Source organism: Crassostrea angulata, chromosome 8 (genome assembly GCF_025612915.1).
Source record: "Crassostrea angulata isolate pt1a10 chromosome 8, ASM2561291v2, whole genome shotgun sequence".
Classification (NCBI taxonomy): domain Eukaryota; kingdom Metazoa; phylum Mollusca; class Bivalvia; order Ostreida; family Ostreidae; genus Magallana; species Magallana angulata.
Genome location: NC_069118.1, coordinates 33,342,641 through 33,367,139, shown reverse-complemented (window position 1 = coordinate 33,367,139; position 24,499 = coordinate 33,342,641). Strand labels below are relative to the sequence as shown.

The 24,499-nt window shown below is 33.5% G+C and overlaps 1 protein-coding gene across 6 annotated transcripts; it reads left to right on the top strand.

Moving 5' to 3' along the window:
- The first annotated feature begins 511 nt into the window (after positions 1 to 511).
- On the top strand, positions 512 to 24,499 carry LOC128160321 (cytosolic 10-formyltetrahydrofolate dehydrogenase-like). 6 transcript variants are annotated; one of them, XM_052823621.1, is made up of 26 exons: positions 512 to 648; positions 4,196 to 4,246; positions 4,866 to 5,007; positions 6,525 to 6,759; positions 7,475 to 7,640; positions 7,754 to 7,855; positions 8,003 to 8,092; positions 8,478 to 8,612; positions 9,111 to 9,239; positions 9,665 to 9,750; positions 9,984 to 10,131; positions 10,375 to 10,494; positions 10,693 to 10,755; positions 11,607 to 11,671; positions 11,919 to 12,069; positions 12,363 to 12,433; positions 14,273 to 14,378; positions 15,050 to 15,137; positions 15,436 to 15,529; positions 20,232 to 20,331; positions 20,728 to 20,826; positions 21,194 to 21,359; positions 21,773 to 21,878; positions 22,192 to 22,391; positions 22,795 to 22,871; positions 23,220 to 24,499. In XM_052823621.1, exons 3-25 carry the CDS (start codon positions 4,881 to 4,883, stop codon positions 22,860 to 22,862), a joined length of 2,715 nt encoding a protein of 904 aa, XP_052679581.1. In that variant the 5' UTR covers positions 512 to 648; positions 4,196 to 4,246; positions 4,866 to 4,880; the 3' UTR covers positions 22,863 to 22,871; positions 23,220 to 24,499. The 6 variants fall into 6 exon arrangements, with proteins under 6 accessions (XP_052679581.1, XP_052679578.1, XP_052679583.1 ...); XM_052823623.1 differs by lacking the exon at positions 4,196 to 4,246 and adding an exon at positions 2,982 to 3,006 and having other exon boundaries at positions 528 to 648; XM_052823620.1 differs by lacking the exon at positions 512 to 648 and adding an exon at positions 3,516 to 3,608.

Below are 24,499 nucleotides of genomic sequence, written 5' to 3'. Positions count from 1 at the left end.
TTTATTGTCGGATGAAGCACAATCACAATGAAATGGGCTTGTGAATTCTTGATTTTAATAAGATCGGTTACAATTATATAAGAAATAGCACAGGAGTTTGAAATTTTATCAATAAAGCACCAAAAAACTTACTTTATTGACTGACCCATGAGCTATGCATAGCTCATGGGTCAGTCAATAAAGTAAGTTTTTTGGCTTTATTGATAAAATTTCAAACTCCTGTGGAAATAGTAACACATTGTTATTTTCTAAAAAAAAATTTAGCAACAGTTCACTATCATAAGTGCGGATGGCTGAATAAAACTAAAATAACATTAATTAACACATTGTAGCAAATATTAAAAATTGGGAGATTCTTTTAAATCCGAAAAAAAATTGCAGTGATTAAAATTAATGATGATATGAAAAACGGGCCTAAATGAACTGGTACTGAATCAATGCTAAAATCATCATCTTTGTAGGTGTGCGTTCTAGCAACCAATCAAAATGCGGGTAAGAACTTGGCACGTCAATTGACCTTGACCCCGCCAACCATACTCTGACGGTATCGGGACAAGACAGTCATAAGACAAAAGTCCGACTGATAAACCGTCCCCGATTACAATGTTTGCATCGAGACAGTTTGTCCGTTTATTTTCTACCTCTCAGGTAATATAGATAACAAAAATGTAGGCCACTAATCCTCATTTCCGCACCATTATCATGCTTGTATAGTCTGTAGTCTGATCCAGATGTCGGATCGAACAGGCCGCATGCTGCAAAATCTAGTCGTGATTTTACTAACAGTAATTAATCAACACGTGTTAAAAGGATAAGGAACAGTCATATATCACCTCATTTGTGTGTTAATATTTGGTAATCTCTATACTTTGTTTTGTAGCATATAGCTTTGCAATCTCTTTAGTCTTTGGGGCCTTTTTACAAAATGAAGATGTTATTTTTGCCTCTTTTCCATAAAAGCGTATTTATATATTCTTTTTGATAGTAGTCATGATAATGCACTTAGTGCTGACATGTTAAAAAAGAAATATTTACATTAAAAAAATTTAACTTGTTATATCACTCATTGAATAAATTAATGCATTGATTGCCTTTTAGAAGTTTCTAATTTCATTTCGACGTATGATGTAACATATAGTAAAAATGTATTAAATCTTAAAAAATCATCTTCTCTACTCCAATATATATATTTATTAAAAACTAAATGCATGATTATGATGTCCATGAAGCCCTCTACCAAAATTGTGAAATTCATGGCCCCTGGGTCAGGGGTGCTGACTCTAGGGTTGGGCCAATATGGCCATATAGTAAAAATGTATTTAATCTTAGAAAATCTTCTCTACTCCCATATACTGTAGAAGCAGAAAAATTCGTTGAGGATTTAATTTCGTTATTTTCGTCGGCAGTATAAATCAACTAAATTTAATCCACGACGAATTTTTAACCAAAGTATTAATGAATACAAATGACAAAATTAAATGCCAACAGAATTTTCTTTGGTTCAAAAACAACGAAATTTTGACCGAACGAAATTATGTTCTTCTACAGTATTTACATTTTTTAGTGTCTTTGCGTGTGATAACGCTACGTATCGATTTTGTACTATAAAACCCATAACTAACAATTGGGGCGCCAGCGGGGTTTGCTTATTTATATTTATTAAATAGTTAATCGTTCAATGGCTTAGAATTATAAATATAAGTAATAAGGAATCATTCTTTGAATATTATGAGATGATAATTCCGGTCGGGATGTGATCAAATCTATCATAAAGCCCTTCGGGCTTTATTGGATTTGATCACGCCCCGACCGAAATTATCACCTCATAATATGTCCACGAAGCCCTCTACCAAAATTGTGAAATTTATTCCCCTGTATCAGAGGTTCAGGCTCTAGGGTGGGGCTGATATGGCTATGTAGTAAAAATTTATTAAATCTTAAAAATTTTCTTCTTTACTCCGAAACATGTTGGCAAAAAAAAAGAATACATGGTTAGAATGTCCACAATTTCCTCTACCTAAATTGTAAAATTCATGGCCCCTTGGTCAGGGGTTCAGGACATGGGGGGGGGGGGCAATATGGCAATATACATATGTAGTGTTATTGCATATACTGTTTTAAAATCTTCTTCTTTATTCTGACACATCTGTATGAAAAACTGACTTCATAATTAAGTTTACCAGGAAGTCCTCTATTAAAATTTAAATTTCATGTCCTCTTGAGTATTAGTTTTGACTCTATCGCAGGGCCAAAATGGATGTATAGGTGTTAATGCATATAATGTTTAAAAATTATCTTCTTTACTCCAACACACCTGAAAGGAAAACTGAATTCATGATTTTGAAGACCAGATCTTTAAGTTTTTCGCCAAAATTATAGGTTTCATAGTTCTTTTTGAAAGATTTCAGGCAGGGAGGTGGTCGTCATTAAAAATTCATAATTTTTCTACTCCAGAATGAAACCCAATTAAATGAATATACCGGTATGAGACTCCTCGACAAGTTTGTGTATGGGTTATGGGTATGCTACTCAGGTGGCTGTTAAGGCCTAGTGGCCTCTTGTTTTTTTTTAATATTAAAAATGACAATGTAGAATTATTTACCAAAGAATAATTACCCAAAACTGAAACACAAAAAATCTATCAATAATTATTTCATAAGACATAAGAGAAATTGTCACAGTGATACTATATAAAATGTGCCTGTTTGGGAGGGTAACAGTTGAAATTGACACCCCCCAGAAAACGATTTTCAACACTGTAGGACATTGATGGTTATATAGCTGCGATCTACCGACCCGCAGGTCCAGAGTTCAAACTCTACAATGACTTTTGTTTTTATGATAAATCTTGGGAAAAAACAAAATCCCCCCCCCCCCCCCCCCCAAATTTAACCTTTTTCTGTCTTTTTCAAGTTAAGTGCATGCTAGAAATCTGTAAGGGAATTATCAGTTTAAGCTTGAATGTGAACCTTTTTCCAAAGGTGTGAAGGACCCATAAGGAATAAAGTAAGTGGAGAGAATATGTCAACTGCCTCTATATACATGTATAGTATTGCATGTAATATGTATCCAGTTGTAATACTTTTATGGGGTGCACACATCATTCTTTATCCAAATGTATAATTAATTATTAGTCTTAAATTGATCATCAATCTTTTCATTATTAATGTTAGAAATGTAAGCCTTTACCAGTTATTTTCAAAAATAATCATTCTCTCTCTCTCTCTCTCTCTCTCTCTCTCTCTCTCTCTCTCTCTCTCTCTCTCTCTCTCTCAAATAATGAATTCGAAATGTGACCATGTGGACTGGATCAGAGACAAGATAAGATTTATTTTATGCAATATTATGTAACAAAACAAATTAGCATTCCAGGTGTCAAGACCTCAAAAGATAACATAGTCCCACTATACACAAAGGGCCTGACTGAAATTGTTAATCCCTCCCCCCAATCCCCCATTGATATATATACACAGTGCTGATCATGTGACCAACCAACACTTTTTGACCTACATTTTACACACGTTCATAATCTGTTTACAAACAAGGCAGCATAGAATTTGTAGGCCGTGACCATTTTGCTCTCAGTTGGGTTTTGAACATTTAAATAGGTAGGTGATCAAGGATTATTTTAAAAAACCTATAGCTTGTGCTTATTTTAATGTGTGTTAAGTTTGAAATGCATAATTTAAAACGAATGAATTGATAATTTTAAAGGTACCTTGATATGGGAGGAAAAAAATTAACAGAATGAAACTACGCATATTAAATGCAGGCAATAGATAAAGAAAAAAAATGTTTTATTACTCAGAAAGATTTTAGGATAGTTATAGATTTCAGCTTTTACTACCGGTAGTTTTTTAAATCATGATTAAGCATGTATGTTTGGAAAAAAACCAATTAACATTCATTTAATTGTTAATTTAGTGTTTCTGCTTTGTAGCATGAACTCTCTTCATTTTTTTTTTAAATTCAAAAGTATTTAATTCATTGCTTTTATATGTGCAGGTCAGCCGGTCATTGCTTTAATTTGTGTTTTAATGATTTAAGTAAACATTTGTGAACGAAATGCTCAGAAACATACACATGTATACGTGCCATTATATGCATGTATGTCAGATTTTATCAGGCAGTTGAATTGATGTCTGTGCATTGCAGATGGAATGATGTAATATTTTTTTTACTAAATACCTTGTAGAACTCTTGTGTGTGTGCATGTGCATAGTACATCGAAATTTGAATTTCTCAGGTAAACTCTCTCTTGCTTGTTTTGTCTATTGTAATTTCTCTGTCTCTAGCTTGACATAATGCAATGTTTTACATGTCAAAGAGAGTATCTTTAGCCTTGAAATTTTAATATCTTTGAAATCTCTCTCTCTCTCTCTCTCTCTCTCTCTCTCTCTCTCTCTCTCTCATATTGCAGACTGTATGTATACATGTATTGAAATTATTTTACATGAGTTTTTAAGTGCACTGTAAAGCTTTATTAACTGAATGATATCAAACACACTTTGTAAATTTAGTCATTTATGATTGCACCAGTGAAAATATATAAGAAAAAAAATTCTAAAATTTTACATTCTCATGATACTGTAAGGGAGTTAAGGTAAATCTTGATTGCATGAATAGAATCAGACTGGAATCAGACTTATTTTCTTGTTTTACCAGATTGCAGATAAAATATATATGATAATATATCATTACCTGTTAAAATATGATAGTTTGTATTGTTTTGCTTCATCTTCTCTTCATTTTAAACAAAATTAATAAATTGAAAAATATAAACAACCAGCTTTCCTTCCCTTTTGTAGACGATCAGTAAAATTGAAAACATATGTTACCAAGGTTTTTTTTTTTCATTTCCACAGTCTTGGTACGACAGAATGAAGGTTGCCGTGATTGGTCAAAGTCTGTTCGGAGCGGAGGTCTACCGACTGTTACAGAAAGACGGGCACCACATCGTGGGGGTCTTCACAGTCCCAGACGTCAATGGAAAGCCCGACCCCCTGGGTAAAGATCCCCTTCATGATACTGTCTCTTCCTTTTCTCTCATGGTACAGGAAATTGATATCAAGCAAAGAACTCCTTAAACAAACTTGAGTTGTATTAAATCAACAGGCACACAGGAATTTAGCTACTGAGCCAAAACCTGAGTAAATCTTTTCCTGTGCAACATATGTCAAAAGTTCAGTTTGAGAAAATCAGTACTTATATGGTTATAATGAAAAATGTTTGGTTTGTTTTTTGTTCACAAATTTGCGAACGGAAAAGAATTAAATGAAAATTATTTAACATTCAAGTAAATCACAGAAACCCCTTTCTCCTTGTCTTACTTTTTTTCCTCAAACGTGAAATGTTATTGTTTTCAAGATATACCTATGCCGTATCATGATCAGGTAAAATAGGCCAGATTTGACATGTCAAAGGTTAATATTCAGTGACAGTTCATAAGACAGTAGGGTTCTTGATTTTGACCTTATTCTGAAGTAGGCTCGGAAACAAAATGCTCATTGTCAAGGCACCTGCACCTTAAAAAAAAATTAGGTTGGCAGATTAGGAATTCAAATTTTTGAAAGGTGTGTTTAAAAAAAAAAAATTTTAAACCTTTCTTATAGAGAACATCTGAATACTGCTCTCTTTTAAATAAAACAAAAAGTATATCTCTAATAAACATCAATCAAATACTTTTTATGTCATAAGGTCATAAGAGAGAGGGGAAAAATTATTTTTTTAAAAGGTGACTCAAGATTGAACATAGGTCATGACTGAAGATATTGTACCCTGCACACACTGAATTTATTGAACACCACACACATGTGAATTATTGTACACTGCATCAGTATTTTTAACATTATATACATTATTTTGACAGTACACTACATTTACTCGGGGCTCTCTTTGGGTTAATAGGAAAATCAAGGTCATTATATTTCACTGACAGTATGTTATATCTGTATAGGACTAGTCTCTCTCCATGTCGATGGGGCGTTGCGGGAGACCAAGGCCATAACTACTATAATTTGTATCACATTATTTAGCTAGCTTACAATATGCTACAGTCATCTAGAAATACTACGATGTGTTCTGCGTTGCAGTACTGAACAGCTTCCTGTCACAACAGTGTTGCAATTATTTTTGGTTTCTGTGTTTCATTGTGTTATAAACAAACCTAGCAAAAAAAATCAACATTGTTTCTCAGTCTGACTAAAGCCAGCCCCTACTACATGTAATTCACTTCGTTGTACGTCAGACTGCATTGTTCCTCGTACAAAATGTCTGCATTGAGTTTTCAAATATCAGCTAAATGAAAAAAAAAATGAAACCATCTTTAAATAAATGTACATGACTGTATAATTCACAATTTTTTCTAGTCTAGAGAGCTTTCAATATTTATCAACAAATTTTGAAGACGTAAACAAAAACCTTATTAAACAAATATAATTATATGCATATTAATATAATATTATGTAGATCATATATTAATCATAATTTAGTTAATTAATGATTTTTTTTCTCTCCCTTCTAAGCTCTGGCAGCAGCCAAGGACAACATCCCAGTGTTTAAGTATAAAAGATGGCAGATGAAGAAAGTGGCCATTCCAGAAGTATTGGAGGAGTACAAATCTGTGGGGGCAGAGCTCAACGTCCTCCCGTTCTGTTCTCAGTTCATCCCCATGGACGTCATCAACTTCCCAAAGTACCAGTCCATCATCTACCACCCCTCCCTCCTACCCCGCCACAGGGGAGCTTCTGCCATTAATTGGTAGGTATATATTAATTAAGCCAATACAAATAAGAGAAGACCAACTTTGGGCCCTTGAATGCAAACAAGTAATTAGTAGTGTTAAATATTGTATCAGGATTGTCTCTAAAAATTGAAATAGAAGGAAGAAATGAATAAGTAGGAGGGTCAGGGGGTCTTGCTTACAGCTACATTGCATTTGAAATGCAATAATAGCCGGGTAATTAAGGCATTATAGGCAGGGGGAATTCCCCACCCCCCCCCCCCCCCCCACCCGGGTCTTAGAGACAACCAACCCTGATTGTATTCATGTAATTTTAATTTAGCATCCAACTAGGCACTACATTTTTTAGGTTCTATTCAATATGATTTTAATAGGTCCACATCTCTGAAAGTTAGAGAAATAAGTTTCTTTATCAAAAGTTCTCCTCCTCATTGGAATGTGTATCTTCTTTGAATTTCTGCAAGGCAAGCAAGATTTTGTTGAAATGTACATCATTTAAATTCTTTTCTATTTAACATTTTAGAATATAATTATATCATCCTTTTTCTGTAATAAAAATTCATAATCGATGTAAAATCTCTGCATCTTTTAAGAGTCTCTGATGCATTGTTTTATTGAGATTTTAATTCTTATTAACGTGAAAACAGAAAATAAATTTTCACTACTATAGAATCTAATTGGCGTATAATCTGCCAGTGAATTTTTCTAAATACATGTACCTTGATAAAACAGGACTTTGATGCAAGGTGACAAATCGGGCGGTTTCTCCGTTTTCTGGGCTGATGATGGGCTGGACACTGGACCTATTCTTCTACAGAAGAAATGTTTTGTTGCCCCCGACGACACTGTGGACACAATCTACAACCGCTTCTTGTTTCCAGAGGGGGTCAAGGCCATGGTATGTTGAAATATTATGATTAAATTCATTTAAATAGGGGGGGGGGGGGATTTGTGAAAAAACTTTCAAATGATGAGACTTTTCACTCACATTGTATTTTGATGTTATTGTAGGGTGAGGCAGTTCAGATGATTCATCAAGGGAGAGCACCCAGAATTACACAGCCTGAAGAGGGCGCCACTTATGACCCGTTATTGAAAAAAGCCAATGTCAAGGTTGTATAGCAAAAGTTTCTGATATAAGCCAATATCAGATCATTATATGAATTCTATTTTGCTCTGACCAGTGTTACAATTTAACAACTTCTATTATTCCCTCTTGCCTCCATCAGGCATCACTGACTGAATCATTGTCTGTTGCAGGTTGACCTTAACCAATCGGCAGAATCCATTCACAACTTTATCAGGGGCTGTGATAAAGTGCCAGGGGCATGGGTTGAGATTAATGGAGAGGTAGATAAGATAATTAATATAATATAAAAAAATTTATTTTTTTTCAAAATGTCTTGATGATTATTTGTTACAGAAATGAATTGTACTGATACTTTTTTCCAAACTTTGCATTATTTGGAATCTAGTGCGCCAAAATATAGCTTTCCTTTGAAAAAAAAATTCTGCACTCTTTGTGACTTAATAAACATTGAATATATATATTCTGACTTCAAATATTTACTATATTTACAAGTCCTGACTTTGAAATCTGGCAAGGTTTAAAGATACAGCAGGTTATTATGATAACGCTTACAACTCATCATTTACGTTAAAAGCTTTCTTACCTTTGATGAATATGTGACTTGAAGTTCTTCCTACCGTAGAAATGACTGTTGTTTTTGTACAGAAAGTGACTTTGTTTGGATCTCGACTCTGGAACAGAATGGAGCCAAGGGGAACAAAGGTGGAATTAGCCGGGGCTAGCAAGCCAGCCATCGTACACAAGTATGGAATGATTATCTTTGGCAACGATGGGAAAATGGTTAGTTGACACTGGTGATTATACATGTAACATGCAGCAGAAATTTGATTCAATTAGAAATTAGATAAATTAGATGCTCAAGTTAGTTGGACAGTCAGATTCAAGATGGACAACAAAAATGATATATACAATCATGTATATATTGGCATGAGCCAGAAATTTCAAATTTATACTTCCTTAATATGTAATGCATTTTGAAGTAAAATTTTGGGCTTAGATAGAGTATAGAATACTTGTTAAAAAAAAAACGTAACTAGGATTCTTAGAATATATGTAAAAAAAAAATAGACAAACACTACTAAATAATCTTTATTTAAACAAGACATATCCAACAATATAGTACACATATAGTTGTCTTTAAAGGTATAGTCAATGTATAACTGAAGTAAATGGAACAATTTTAGTCACATTTTTCATATAATTATGAGAATGATATATATATATAACCAATTTTAGGAGACAGGAGGTAGTAGCTTATGATCATTGTGCATTTTCCAGGTGAATGTGAGTCAGCTACAGTTTGAGAACGGGAAGATGATCCAGGCGTCCAAGTTTGGGAAGGAGGACACGTCCCAGACCAAGCTGGAACTGACCCCAGAGGAGGAAACCATGATCAAAAATATCAAGGTCAGTTAAAGGCATGCAGATAAATACAGATGTTGTCAGAGTTTTCTCCCTTTGAAGGTATTGTATTGTCAAAAAGTACTCAATAAGTTCATATTTTGCTTTAGAATTATCAAATGAATGTATGAGATCATTCTAAATTCAAGAGACAAAAATTTGTCAGAATTTCTTCATCTTGAGGTTCATATGTGTAGTTATAAAAAAGAAATATCTTCAGAATTCCATCCTTTTAAATGTATTAAGTAGTTGGAAACTAAATGTCTTAAAAGATCTATGAATAACTGAAAGATTAGCAGCAAATGCTGATAATGATAATTTACTTCAATTCTAGTTGAAAAAGTATTTCCCCAGGACTTGATGTGCAGTAAGAAGTATAGAAATAAGAAAAATGCCATCAAATATCATTGTTTTTGTTATGCTATTAACAGGTTGTGTGGGGTGGTATACTAAACATAGAGGTAGATGAAAGCACAGATTTCTTCAAATCTGGGGCAGGATCCATGGATGTTGTCAGGTAAACTACCGGTAAATGCATTGAAGAAGAGAATAAAAAATCCTAGACTGCTTTTTGTGAAAGAACTCAGTAAAATATCTATCTATCCATGAACAAAAAATGCATGGTCACATTTTTTTTTAAATATGAAAGATGGATGAAAAATATTTATGCATGACAGATGCATGATTATGTAATAAGAATGCTGAAAATTTCACTCAAATATTGATTATTTTGTTTGACCTTGACATCAGGTTGGTTGAAGAGGTCAAGGAGAAGTGTAATGGGGTCAGTCTGCAGAATGAGGATGTGTACATGAATGCAGGGTTTGAGGACTTTGCCAGTTGTTTCATTAGAAGGTTCCGAGGAATCGAGGACAAGGAACCGTTCACATATGATGCTGTGAGTTCATCGACACATGATCATTAAATAATAGGATTTAATTTCAGACTCACGAAAAAAAAAAATTTCTTAATGAATAATAGTGCAAATCACACATTCTCTATTAATAAACAAGGAAATCCTTCGTAAAATGCAAATCACAATTCCTTCATAGAAAAGCATACTTACCTAGACATAAGAGGGTTAAGGTCGTGTTATATTCCACGTTAGATATAAATAACAGAATTTATCTTATTGCTCCAGGTCCAAATGAGAGTAAACAACATGGACTTGTCCTTCCCGCATCAGTGCTTCATCGACAATGAGTTTGTGGACTCCTCGGACGGAAGGACGTTTGAAACCATTAATCCCAGCGACGAAAGTGTGAGTGTAAAAACTGACTAAGATCATCAACTATACTGCATTATTATTACTCTGAATCCTCTGTCTATTTTAATTATTTAAATTAACAATCCCTTGCATGTAAATGTACTGTAGTGCTACATCTTTTTAATGGTGAATTTTACAAATGTTAGTTGTTTGGAATGTTGGCTTGTTTAACACATTGATTGTTGGTTACAGGTGATCTGTAAAGTGTCCAGGGGGACCCCAGAGGATGTCGACCGAGCTGTGGAGGCCGCTAAGGTCAGTTTGTCCTCATCATAATTTTACATGCATCTAGTATCTACCCCTTGTCCTAAAAAGTATACATGTTTTCGGGTTTTTTACTATTCTTTTAACTCTAAATTTTCATGAATATCTCTGTCTTGTACTTGATTCAGAATACGGTAACTGTTGGATGTAAATACATATATTTACATTCTACTGTGTTTTTCCATTAAATTCTGTGATCTTCAAATGCCTCTAAATGCAACAAGTAGTCAAAGGTCAAATTGACGAGTTTTATTATGACGTCACAAACGTTGAACGCTGTAAACTGCAACGTCACAAGCGAAAATCAAAGTTCACGCTTGTGGCTGTTACTGTGGCTCTTCCATTAATGTTAACTTACCCTTAGGATAAGATCGAAATTTTAATGTATAATTCACATTTGCAGACAAGGCAAGAAGTTAAAAAATGTAAATATAAGCATTAAATCATTATTTTTTGAAGTATACACTCTCATAACTGCCGCGGTGTGTGCATACAAATTTTCATAACGCGCTAACGCGCGTTACTCAATTTGTATGCACACACCGCGGCAGTTATGAGAGTGTATACTTCAAAAAATAATGATTCAATGCTATAGTAATTCCCTTGTTTAAAACTACAATTCCCTTGTTTTTAACATAACCAAATTGTAACTACTGGTAATTGGTTTGGTTCTGAAACTTGATTTTGGATGGAGTTTTTATATGTTAGTCTGTAATATACAAGTAACAACAAAATCTTATCCTTATAAAGTGGTTACTTGGATTAATTATATACTGTATCAAAGATTTGAAAAATTGAATTGAGAATTTTTTCAATATACTTTTTAAAATTTGTCGTAACAGGTGGCTTTCTATGAGGGAGAATGGGGCAGGATGAATGCCCGGGATAGAGGGACTCTGATGTTCAGGTATTGTGTATATCACTTTATATAATCAGTATGCAGTTAGCTAACCAGCAGTAATATTGATTTCACAGATTGTCCTAAATGCTGAACTTCACAGAGACAATATCAAGTGGAATGGCAAATTTTTTTTAGATAAACTTATAAAATAATATTTCTAAAAAAAAAATTTTCTGTAAATAATACCTTACTAAAAAGTAAAGGCAAACTCTGAAAAAATTTTCTCATCATGATTTTCGTCATTTTACATCAGACTAGCTGACCTTATGGATGAACACAGGGAGGAGTTAGCTACCCTGGAGAGCATTGACTCCGGGGCTGTTTATACCCTCGCCCTGAAGACACATGTGGGCATGTCCATCGACACCTTTAGATACTTTGCTGGCTGGTGTGATAAAATCCAGGTAAGATTTACCTCCCTTTGTTGTGACCAGCAATTCAGGCATATAGATATTATATACTAAAAAAGGTTTTTGATTTAGGTATATTCATATAACATTTGTAAAAAATGTATACATACTTTACATCATGTATTATTAGAATGATGGATTGTGAATCAAAACAAATATTGTTTTCGAGGGATTTGAGATACATGGAGCATGGATGCTGAATGGCTTCTCATTATAAATCTTTCATAGTACCGGTACATGTATGAATTTTCATCATTATAGAAAATCCTTCAATCTGAACATTTCAGGGTTTGACTATTCCAATCAACCATGCACGACCCAGCAAGAACTTGACCTACACTAAGAGGGAGCCTATTGGGTAATAAAAAAATGGATTTATGATATTGAAGTTTATACTAGCTTCTTTGTGCTGCATGCTCTGCAGACTTGATGAATGAACAAATTGGATATAAATATTTTTATCTGTCAGATTTATATAAGAGATCTACAAAATAGAAGAAAATTTTGTTAGGCCAAAAAAAATTAATGATTTGTTTCTCAGGAACCGCCGCATCAGTAAAATCATCGCCGCATCAAACTTTTTTATCGTTATTTTTCCGGATTTTTTTAAATCTTATCGTTATCGGTTTTCTCTATTATGGAATCTATGTAAACAATCGCTCAGAGCAAATGCTTGTCTCTGTCAGTGAAAAACGTTATTTTATCTTAAACATCTACCCAGTGACCAACCTAGGGGGCTACCTGGGCTAAATAAAACTTTATGTAAATATAATTACTCGCTTTGTGGTCGGTAACTTCGCCAGAATTTCCTCAGCGACTGTCTTATCTTCAGAGGTTATAAATACGGTTGATGCAACCACAGACTGTGCACTGAAAATTACAACCGATGTTTATAACTTTAGGTGCTGATATTACAATTAGTTGGTAACTTGTAATTAATAACTTTGCCAAGTTAGTGCTAAAATAATCATGAAACCGTTTGTCTACAGTTATCTTTAACTAAAAAATTTTGTACAACCAACTAAATGACGGTTGTAATATTGGGTCAAAGGATTGGACTAATACCTCCAAAATACACTTAAACACATAGACTGATTTTATTTGTCATTTAGCCAACATAATTACATAACATTTCAGCTACAAAATGTATGATACACATAATAAATTATATTTACAAAATTGAATCAGATTTTAAATTTTTTATGAGTTGTTTTATTTTTAATTGACTTGCTTCTAATGAAATTCAAATTAAGGTTGAATCTGTGTACAAATGTATTATCATTAGTATTATGTCATTGTCAAAGAATGGAAGTCTACCTGATTTCTCAAATTTCTCCCTATTTTTCTGTGAGGGAGAACTTCAGAAGTGAAGTCTCCCTAAACTAAGTTTGCTCTGGGTTGGTCCCTGTTAACAAAACCACTGAAATTTCTTTGTTATCTTCAGAAATTGAAGCCTCTGTGATATTGCATAGAAACAGGAATAAAGGACACTTGTATTGTTTGAGAATTTTATGATGACTTATTTACTTTTCCTTGATTTCTGTCCTCAAGGCACTGAAGATTGATAAAAAGAAAACACCCCCAAATGAATGCTTTATTTGATAAAGTTTTATATGGCAAATTCAACTAGTTAAATGCCATAAGAAGTCCCCTATTTCAGTTTAGACTTCTCTTAATACTGTGGAGGGGAAAGATGGGCCGCAAAATGAAGCAGGGGCATAAACCATTTGTCTTGTTTGTTTATATGCAAAAACTCAACCTTATAAAAGGAAACAGAACAATTTAAACTAAAAAGAACAAATTAAAACAAATGTTTAAACTTTGCCAATGTATGAGCTTGATGAATATCTGCTGATGAGTACACAAATAAATCATATAATATGGGTTACGGTCATTGTAAATTTTGGCAAAAAAAACAACAACAAAAAAACCTGCCTGCCTCTGGCCCGAGAAACTAATGATTAATTTTTTTTGGCCTTACTGAAGCGTTAGTTTTTGCAAAAATTCAAACACAAGAATGATTTCTTAAAAATATTGTAGTATAAAAAGCAGTAATTTTACATTTTGTTCAAATTAAAGAATTTTGTTCGAGATTCTTCTGTATTTTGATTTAAGAGTACGATGTATTTGTACTGTATTTGATATGAAAGCATTGTTCTTCAAAGCTGATCAAACGTTCTGTGATCTTGGTTTTCAGTGTATGTGCCATAGTGGTACCATGGAACTATCCACTGATGATGTTGGCCTGGAAGATGGCCGCTTGCCTAGCCGCGGGGAACACTGTAGTATTAAAACCGGCTCAGGTGAGACCTCAGAATCCAGGATTACACTAATTAATCTCTCTAGTCTAGAGACTTTTAGAATTCTGGCTTTTTTACATGTTTGAGTTACTAGGATTAAATTGTTTAATTTACTGAAAATATATAGACCAATTCATTAAATGTTAGAGTGAAAAGTTATACATACTATACTAGTACCGGTATATAGTTTTAAAATGGTCTAATATTATAATATCAATACATAACACCTCTTCATTTCAAGCCATTTATGACTAGAATTTTCAGTGTTGGATTGCAAATACTGTTTGTCCAAAATAATTTTTGATTAATTTTAACAGTTCTTGACAAACACCATTCAATATCGTTGTGAATAAGAACAGATTACGGTACAAGAAAGTGACAGATTTGTAACAGCTGTGTACACTTATGAAATGCTCTGATTTCTTTCTTTGTTAATCAAATTTTTGTGTTTTTTGCATGAGAGAAAATAAAAAAATATTCCAGTAACGAAATGAAGAAAATATTGAAAAATAAAACAAAGACTTGTCATAGAAAATGTTGTATTGATTATCAGTAATATGTTGAAGTCTTAAGTACAATGTAGATCTGGGTCAATAGTTATTGATGTGGTTTTTCTCTGTATACATACATGTTTAAAAATCAACCAACAAAGTATTTTATTCTCTCAATTTAAGGTGACACCTCTGACAGCCCTCAAGTTTGCAGAACTGGTTGTCAAGGCTGGATTTCCTCCAGGTGTCATCAACATCCTACCTGGTCCAGGTGAGAGAGAGAAAGAGAGAGAGAGAGAGAGAGAGAGAGAGAGAGAGAGAGAGAGAGAGAGAGAGAGATCCTCTCAGTTGGACAGTCTAGATGAGTTATGTCTATGACTGCTTGGGTAGGGAGGAAGAATAATGAAAGAATGGAGAGAGGCTCCCAAGACTTGGTGACTGAAGAGTGCCACCAAGGAGGAATAACTCTTGCACAAGAATTTTGATTGAAAATTATTTAAAGTACTGATTTAAGACTATTTCATCAGAAATTTGTTATATATCATTAAAATCAAATTGCATTTTTTTAGGTTCCTCCATTGGACAAGCCATGTCTGAGCATCCAGACATTAGAAAGCTAGGATTCACTGGTTCCACTCCTATTGGAAAAACTATCATGGAAAGGTACTAGAGTTTTGTCCCTTTACTTTTTAACATGTTTTTCTCTTTTAAAACAGGGACAACTAAAAAAAAGTGCTTCAAAGTTTCATTTTCTAACTGTTTAGCTATGGGGGAAAAAACCATGCTACTAAATGCCGGTCCTACTAAACAGAGAACTCTAAAGAACTCTAGAGAATCCTAGAGAACTCTGGGATTTTTTCATTTAAAAGGGCTAATAAATGCTTTATTATGCACGTATCTGTTCAGTAACATGTTATACTACATACATAAACTCATTAAAGTTGATTTTAAACTAATTAAAGACAAATTAGTCGGCGTGATCGTCAAACTCCGATCCCGATCTAATGTCATTTAAACATTGTTTCTATATATACAGGTTACCTCAAGCCATTGGTATAATAATGCACGTAAAAACACAACATAATATATATTGAGCTATCACATCTCAATGATCATATTCTGTTGTTATAGATATAACAACTTACGTACGTTATTATCATTGTAATGAAAAAATGTATCTTTTTTTTTTTTTTCTTTTTTTTTTCTTTTTTCTTTTTTTCTTTTCAAAAGGGTGGCTCCCATCAGCCACGCACCTCCGTTCACTTGACTCTACACTAATTTAGTGTTTCGGCGGTGTGATACGAGGTTAATAAGTAATAAATGGTTTTGAAAAAGGAATCGGTTTATAATTTAGGTATTCCTTTTCTTTAATTTTACTGCTGCAAATCCGCCTCATCAGGAGTTTATTCGCATTACTGTATGTGTATGTACATAGTACATATATTAGTTATTGTTTAATTATTGAGGAGGTGAGAATATCACCAATATTTTGATTTCGTTTGTAGGACACAATCGGTAATTCTGAGAAAATTTGTCTACATTCTTGTTCTCTTGTAAGAATGTGCCAGTATTTAGTCAGTTTTTGTTTAAGATGCCGTATGCCTGGGTTATATTTGGTGACAAAAACTAGAGGAATTTTTCGGTTTTTAGTTTCGTTTTTATTTTTCAATGAACTGTCTCTGCTATAGTTTGCAAGTACACATTGTATACTTGTTTTGATTTCTTTTTCACTGTAGCCTCTTTTTAAGAGATGCATTTCAAATTCACGTAGAATACTAAGTAGAGTATTTTCATTGCTTGTATTTCTTAAATGGCGTATAGTTTCGCCTTTGATAAATCCTTTGAAAACAGAGGAATTATGAGCACTGCTACGTTCCAAATATTGGAATGTATTTGTTGGTTTTATATAGGTTTTGAAGTCAAGGATTAGATTTGATTGAAATCTATTTCCTTTAAACACCGTTGTATCGAGGAAATTAATTTCTTGTGTAGAGAATTCATACGTGAATTTGAGTAAAGGGTGATGCGAATTGGCTATTGCGAACAATTCATGAATTTCAGTTTCAGGTCCATGAAAAATAATAAATCCGTCGTCGCGATAGCGACCGTGATATATAATGTTATCTTTCCCCGCAAATTTGCAGACGATTTCATTGGTGATTTGGTGTAAGCGAATATCGCATACAGATGGGGAGCATTTAGAACCCATGGCGCATCCTATTATTTGTCTATATAAAACTGAATTAAATTCAAAGATATTGTTTTCTAATACCAGCCTTAAAAGAAAACAAAGATCTGTTGTGGGGGGAGCTGGAATCGCGTATTCTGATTTATCAAAATCAGCGTAGGCTGTCTGAACTGCCGTTATTAGCTCCTCGAAATGCATATTTGTGTAGAGTGATGTTACATCATAACTGACCAACAGGCAATCTGCGTGTGGTCTTAGATGTTCAAGTTTAAGGATAAAGTCCGAGCTGTCCCTGATATACGTGCTTAATGTTTGCACAATTGGATTTAGAAAATAATCTACATACTGACTTATGCGTTCGGTGGGTGATCCTATTTGAGAAATAATAGGTCGACCCGGTGGAATAATTGGTACATTGCAGCATCCATTATTTTTGATTTTATTAAATGTCTCAATATTGAGCTTATGTATTTTTGGGAGCAAATACAGTCTCCCTAACCTCGTGTTTTCAGCTTTCCGAAGAAAGTCAAAAGATACCTTGTCAAGTACACCGTTATCATTCATTTCTGATAGTTTATTCATGATGCTTTCATTAAGATGCCTAAAGTTAGGATCAGTAATTTTGCAGTAGTATTTGCTATTTAACTGACGTTCACCTTCTTTGATGTAATCACTTTTGTTGAGTATAACACACATGTTATTTTTGTCAGCTTTTTTAATAATAATGTCTTTTCTGCCTTTTAATGTGTTTAGCGCTTTGCGTTCCAAAGCGCTTAGATTGTCAGTTGTCTTACGAATTTCCATAGATGACAATTCTAGTTTTGTTTTGTCAATATAGTTTTGTATGGGATTGTTCATCATTGCAGGTTGATAGCCACTTTTCATGCGAAAGGGGTGAATATTGTTGTCATTATTTTGATCATAGAACATGTATCTGCATTTTAATTTTCTGGCGAATTCATTGAAATCGCGCATTATTTGCTGTTTAACATGAAGAGAGGTAGGTGATGGTGCAAATTTAAGACCTCTAGCCAGAAGTAAGTAATCGTTATCTGACAATTTGTCAGGCGTGAGATTAAAAACATGTTCCCGTGCTATACGCACTTTGTTTCTATGCTCTCTATTTTTCCGAGCTGTGTTATTAAACGATCGGTGTTTTTTGGATTTAGATTTTGCGTTTCGATTGAAACGACGAGCCATTCTGTAGTTGAATGACTACTGACCTGACAACAAACTAATTCCCAAACTGTGGGAGGAGCTTGCAGAAAACTGAGCTCCAATCAAAACTCAAGGCATAGGCATTATTTTGACAATACGAATTTAATAGCACTCACATTTTTATGCAATATAGGTAAATCCTAAATAGAAAGCATTGCGATACGCAATGAGCTATTGTTCAATGCTGTAATACAATTATAAACCACATTATGAATGATAGAAGAGTTTGTTTTAAAATACAGTAAGGTATACTGTCACATGATTGTTTGAGCTATTAAATTTTTCACAAAGCTCGTTGGCTTTATAAGAACACATATTCAATATGGACGGAATTTTTGTCCTTTTTTCACGCTCTTTTCCTTGGCAGTGTAAGGTCGTCTGGAGTGTTGATTGATTGTGGATTTTCTTTCTGAACGGATGTTAACTTTGAAATCTAAAAGTTTCCGATCAAATTCTTCCTTCAACTGTCTGGTTTTTTCGTTAAATTTAGATTTGGCTGCTCCGGCCGCTTGGGTGGATTTTCCGATGGCACTAAGGGTTTCTCCCCGAATATCTCGTAGTTTGTTATTGGCGAGACCAATTTTGTCGTCCATGAAATCCACTGACGATTTGAGAATCTTGTCTCTGATTGTATTGGTCTTTGTTTTCCAAATTTCTTGGAATTCCTTATTAATGCTTTCATCTCCCAGGTTAGGGCGACATTCAAGGTGCCATCGCATGTACGGTGGTAGTTTGCCGGACATGGTCGCATAGGAGAGCCCCTCTCTAGCACAAGCAATACTGTGCCTCGAGGTCAGAGCAGTTTCAAAGCTATCAACTGCATCCGACAATAAGTCTGCATATGCATTGTCTTGGTTAGCTTCTTTTATGGAAGAGGTTAATTCCAAGTTAGTGAGATCCAAATTATAATCAAAATCCTCATCGGAATCAGGTATAGAGGTTACCTGTTCCTGATTGCACGGGATGTCATGATCATCATCCTGTGACTCCATTTTTCCGAACGTGTACTTCTTCAGCGACAATTTGTGCATTTTTGTGTTCTCAGACCAGTCTCACAATCATATATGATGTAAAATTAGGAGTGGTGACAAGGTTGTGCCGAAACAAATGAATCAGCGAGATCAAATGGCAGGAAATACGGATCGCAGACAAAGTCGGCGATTCAAGGGAGTTAGAGCCATTGGGACAAAGTCCCTCTCATAAATTTTCAAAAAACTGTTAACGAATGACTCTTAAATTTTATTTGATCATTAAAAATGTATTCCTAAAGCATATTGTAAATAATTAAAACAGAAATATAGAATTTGACCACAACCGTGAACATGCCCCTTTAATTTCTCAATTTATGCATTATTTTTAAACCCTTTATATCACTTAATTAATATTTACAATTTCTAGTGTCATAGTGGATCTCGGATATTTTTTCGATTGTCCATTTATAAATGCATATTCATGGAGAAGAGTTGTTTTATTACACTCAGTCGTAAAACTATCAAGATTTGAAGTTGGCGACAAGCAAAAAGTCAGTATCTTAATTAAAATCATAACAAATCACAAACGGAGAATAAAGACACTAACGCTACAAACTATGAAATATAATTGACCTTAAATAAAATCCATAATAAGAATTACATTAAATGTTGAAAGAATTTAAAAAAGAGTAAACTGCTCGGGATCGAGATCCTTTGAATAATTTAGCCTCCCCCAACTTGATGTTTTGCGTGAAATAATTAATATTTACTTAAATCCAAATATTTTAAATATATATTTCGACTAAAATACAACTTTTTTTATCATATAAAATGCAAAAATGGGTTCTAAATACTTTAAATATGAGAAAATCCCCAGAGTTCTCTAAAGTTCTCTAGAGTTCTCTGTTTAGTAGTACCCACTAAATGCTAACATAAAGAGAAAGCTATCTTCGTTATTTGTTTTCTACAATCTCTGTTTACTCAACAGTTGTGCCAAAGTTAATTTGAAGAAAGTCTCCCTGGAGCTGGGAGGGAAATCCCCTCTGATTATTTTCAGTGATTGTGATATGGACAAAGCTGTTAGAATGGTAAGAGGTCAAGTGTCAGAGTTCACTGTTACTGTTTTCATTTACCTTAAGTTGTGAATAAAAAGATTTGATGATAATAAGTTTTAAAAAAAACTCAAAATTTATGCCAACTCAAACATATACTTGATGTTGAAATGATTTGTTATTGATTAAAATAATTACAGTATTTAAACATGTAATCCATATTTAAAGTTTGTTATAAAGATTACCAATATATTCCATCAAACTTTGGAAGATTTAAATTGAATTTATTAATTTAATTTAATCATATTTTATTGAAAACTTTAATTGGATTGGGTAACAGGCAAAGCCTATGTAAACCCTTCTTTATTAATGCTGGTACATGTATGTTGGTTTATAATATACATATAGAATGTATCATTCATTATTTATCAGGGAATGAGTTCAGTCTTCTTCAACAAGGGAGAGAACTGTATTGCAGCTGGAAGATTGTTTGTGGAGGAATCTATCCATGATGAATATGTTGAGCGTATTGTAAGTTCATGTCCATTCTAAACTGTTTTAATCCAGACCAGCATATAGTACAAATGTGCATGTTTGTGTACAATGAAAACATAGCTTCCTTGGTGAATATGAACTTTTGGAAGATATCAAATTTTGTATGACTGTTTTTGATACTATACAAAAAGTTAATGCAATGCAAAATTGTTCATAAAAAAATTCTTGATGAGAGAAATACATTTGGCTTCTTTAAAACTGGCAATGATTTTTTTTTATCATTTAAGTACTATGAGTTTATGTACTTGTGTTTGCCAGTTAATTAGAAACATGGTCCACAATTACATACAAATATGTAAAAAAGCTTCATGAAATTTTGTTTTAAATGTTGATTGTTTTGCAGATTGCAGAGATCAAGAAGATGAAGATTGGTGACCCCCTGGATCGCTCCACCGACCACGGACCGCAGAACCACCGGGCCCACATGGAGAAGTTGCTGGAGTACTGTGAGCAGGGGGTCAAAGAGGGGGCCAAGCTGGTGTACGGAGGAAAGCAGGTCAACAGGAAAGGTACAGGATAAAAAGGGGGCAGGGAGTGTCCAAGATGCTGTATACTGTAGATTCCTAATTAACCGCGAGGAATAAATATCCGCGTAAAATCGCGAGAAGCACCCTTCGCGGATTTTAAAACCTCGCTATTATTTTCTAAGAGTTCAAAACTATAAGAAATATGGATGGAAATTCCGTGTTCGCGATTTTATATTCTTGGATTTGATCCGAAACCGCCAGATCGCGGAATTAAGTACTCGCGTAATATAAGAAATATGAGTTTTTTTATTAGCTAGGAGGAACAAAAAAGGAAGGCTATAGGAATATTTGAAGTTTGTTTCTTCGCTTGTCACAGAAAAGAGTACTTAAAAAAAATACTAGTTTGGGTTTAAAAGATTGTTAATGGTCTCTCTTCTGACCTTTATTTTTGCCAGGACTTTTCATGGAGCCCACTCTATTTACTGATGTGGAGGATCACATGTTCATTGCTCAGGAAGAGTCCTTTGGTCCAGTAATGATCATCTCCAAATTCCAGAATGGGTAGGATTTCATTTTTCACTGCATTTAATATCATTGAATGCATTTTGAGATAAGCATATAAAGAGCTCGACTGCAGATCAATTTAAGGTTATCATTGTCTTTTTGACAAAATATGATTTGGCAAGCCATTCTGCTATTGGTGTCTCAAAGAAAAAGATATGAAGTAGGCCAGAAGATACTAGTATTTAGACATTCATTGAAGACAAGTGCATACATTTGTGGTAAAACCTCAGATTTAAGGCAGAGAATTAAGATGAAAGTTGCTATGGTTGGTATCTACTGTAATTTAAGTTTTTTACTCTGCGTGGTACAGGGACATTGATGGCGTGTTGAAGAGTGCCAATGGTACAGAGTATGGCCTGGCATCTGGCGTCTTCACCACCGACATCAACAAAGCCATGTATGTAGCCGACAACCTGGATGCTGGAACCGTCTTTGTCAACACATACAACAAAACAGATGTGGCTTCTCCATTCGGAGGTTTCAAGCAGTCTGGATTTGGAAAAGATCTCGGTAAGACACACTGACAGGTTTAGGAAGTATACTATAAACTTGGGCTTATTTATTCAGTATAGCAATTTTTTAGGAATCGAAGATTTGTCATTAGGGAGAAATTTTGGAAATGATATATATTTATCTTTGAATTCCTCTAATTATTAAAATCAATTTGTTGTATGGACTACTAGGTTTAAGTAGAATACCTTATGTTTGCTTTGAAATAAGTACATGAAATACATACCTAGACTGGAAGGCTGGGAATTCTTCTTCATTGTATTCAGTTACAAATTTCCTCTTAATAGGATTTCAATTTTGAGAAAAAGAAATGAAATTGAATTTGGAGTAGCTCATATTAATAAAAATAATAAAATAAAACAGAGAACTTGAAGGTAAGAAAACATTGTCCGTCTGTTTACAGGCATGGAGGCCCTGCTGGAATACCTGAAGACAAAAGCAGTGACAGTGGAGTATGGACAGGGGAGCTGAGCATTACAGGTGTGTGTACACAGGTGTGTCTTCTCAAATTCATTTTAAATCGTCATACATGCTTCTAAATACTGGTAATTTTATTTTTATTAAGGGTTCTTAAAACACATAATTTATAGTCTCTTAAAAACTTGATCATTGAAGAGAGAGAGAGAGAGAGAGAGAGAGAGAGAGAGAAAGAGAGAGCCTCTAAAGGAGTTTTTAGGGGTAATTTTTAGTGTCATTTATTACCAGTGAATTTGTTCTTGCTGTATAAATCTAGTACTTATGAATCATATTAATACTGTATAACTATATATTCCTAGATGTTTTTATACTGATACAATTTTGTAAATTTTATTATTTTTTTCATTGCAGCTAAAGAGAACAATGGAAACAAGTGCACTTCTGGATAAAAACAGTGTTTCCCTAAAATCTTCCAGAAAAGTGGACGAAAGACTCCACCAAAAAGATTTTTCATGTTTTATTTCATGTGTTTCAAAATGACCGTGCCAACCAAGCAAGCAAACTGTACATTTTTAAAAATATTTTTGATAGAATATCAAAATATAAAATTAGAATATCAATAATATCAATAAATGATCATGACATAAATTTCATAATGTATTTTAAGAATCATGTGTTGTGATTGTATTATTAGTATTTTTTTCTGAATAATTTACAATTATTTTAAGATGGTTTTCTTTGTTACACTATTTTATTTTACTTAAATTAACAATGATGCTACAGCTTTATTCACGCTTTTAATTTTTAGTTTTTGAATTTTACCTTTTTTCAAAGATGAGATTTTTTTTTTTTAAGAATTTGCCAGGTGAGTGGAATTTGCAGAGTCAGCATTTACTTTCAGTCCTTTGATTTTCTTCATTTGCTTCAAGTCATAGATCAGGATTCAGACCAATTCACTTGTTCAATCTGTTTATTTTTTAAGCAGAAAAATGAATGATTTTGATGAGTAAACTCATGGAATTTTTTTTCCTCAAATTTATGCTTTTGGGTTTTAATGGTTTCTTAAGCAAGTTCATATCTTCATACATTTGTAAACAATAATTTTCTAGTTTATTCATCATTTGGTGGTGATTTTGTTTTTCTCATTTTTACAACAAACAAAGAAAAATAGTTTTAGTTTTCTCTTTTTTAAAAGTGCCATATCATAATTTAATTTTAATTTTTTAAATTTATTTTGTCAACCCTTTACAGAAAAATATATGATATCCTCTGAAATTTTTTTTTTAAGAATTAGTTGAACATGTATAATTATTGCTAAAAATTATGATTTACTGAAAAAAAATTATGATTTTATGACCATTTAAACTTTTTGAAATACATGTAGCTGTTTGTGCAAAGAATCTCACAAATCATATATGTTACCCTTGAGTATTGTTTTTTGTTACCAGGATTTGTTAAAATGAAAACTGGCATTTGCAGTATTTCTAGTACATGTATTTACCCAATTTTTTTTTTATTCATGTACATACATGTATGTACATGTCATGGTTTATGTAAATATACATGTATAAGCACAGATTTGCAATTTGGTTTTCATTTCTTGGGTGTAAGATTAATTGAAAAAGTTGGTGTTGATGTAAACTTCTGTGTGCAAGGCATATGAAATTCATTAAACAAGTTTTGAAGTTTGA

Coding starts and splice junctions, on each gene's coding strand:
- LOC128160321 (XM_052823618.1), top strand. CDS start 604: ATGTTTGCATCGAGACAGTTTGTCCGTTTATTTTCTACCTCTCAG. Junction 12,434..14,272: donor ACTAAGAGGGAGCCTATTGG/GTAATAAAAAAA, acceptor CTTGGTTTTCAG/TGTATGTGCCATAGTGGTAC. Junction 15,530..20,231: donor GGAAAAACTATCATGGAAAG/GTACTAGAGTTT, acceptor TTTACTCAACAG/TTGTGCCAAAGTTAATTTGA.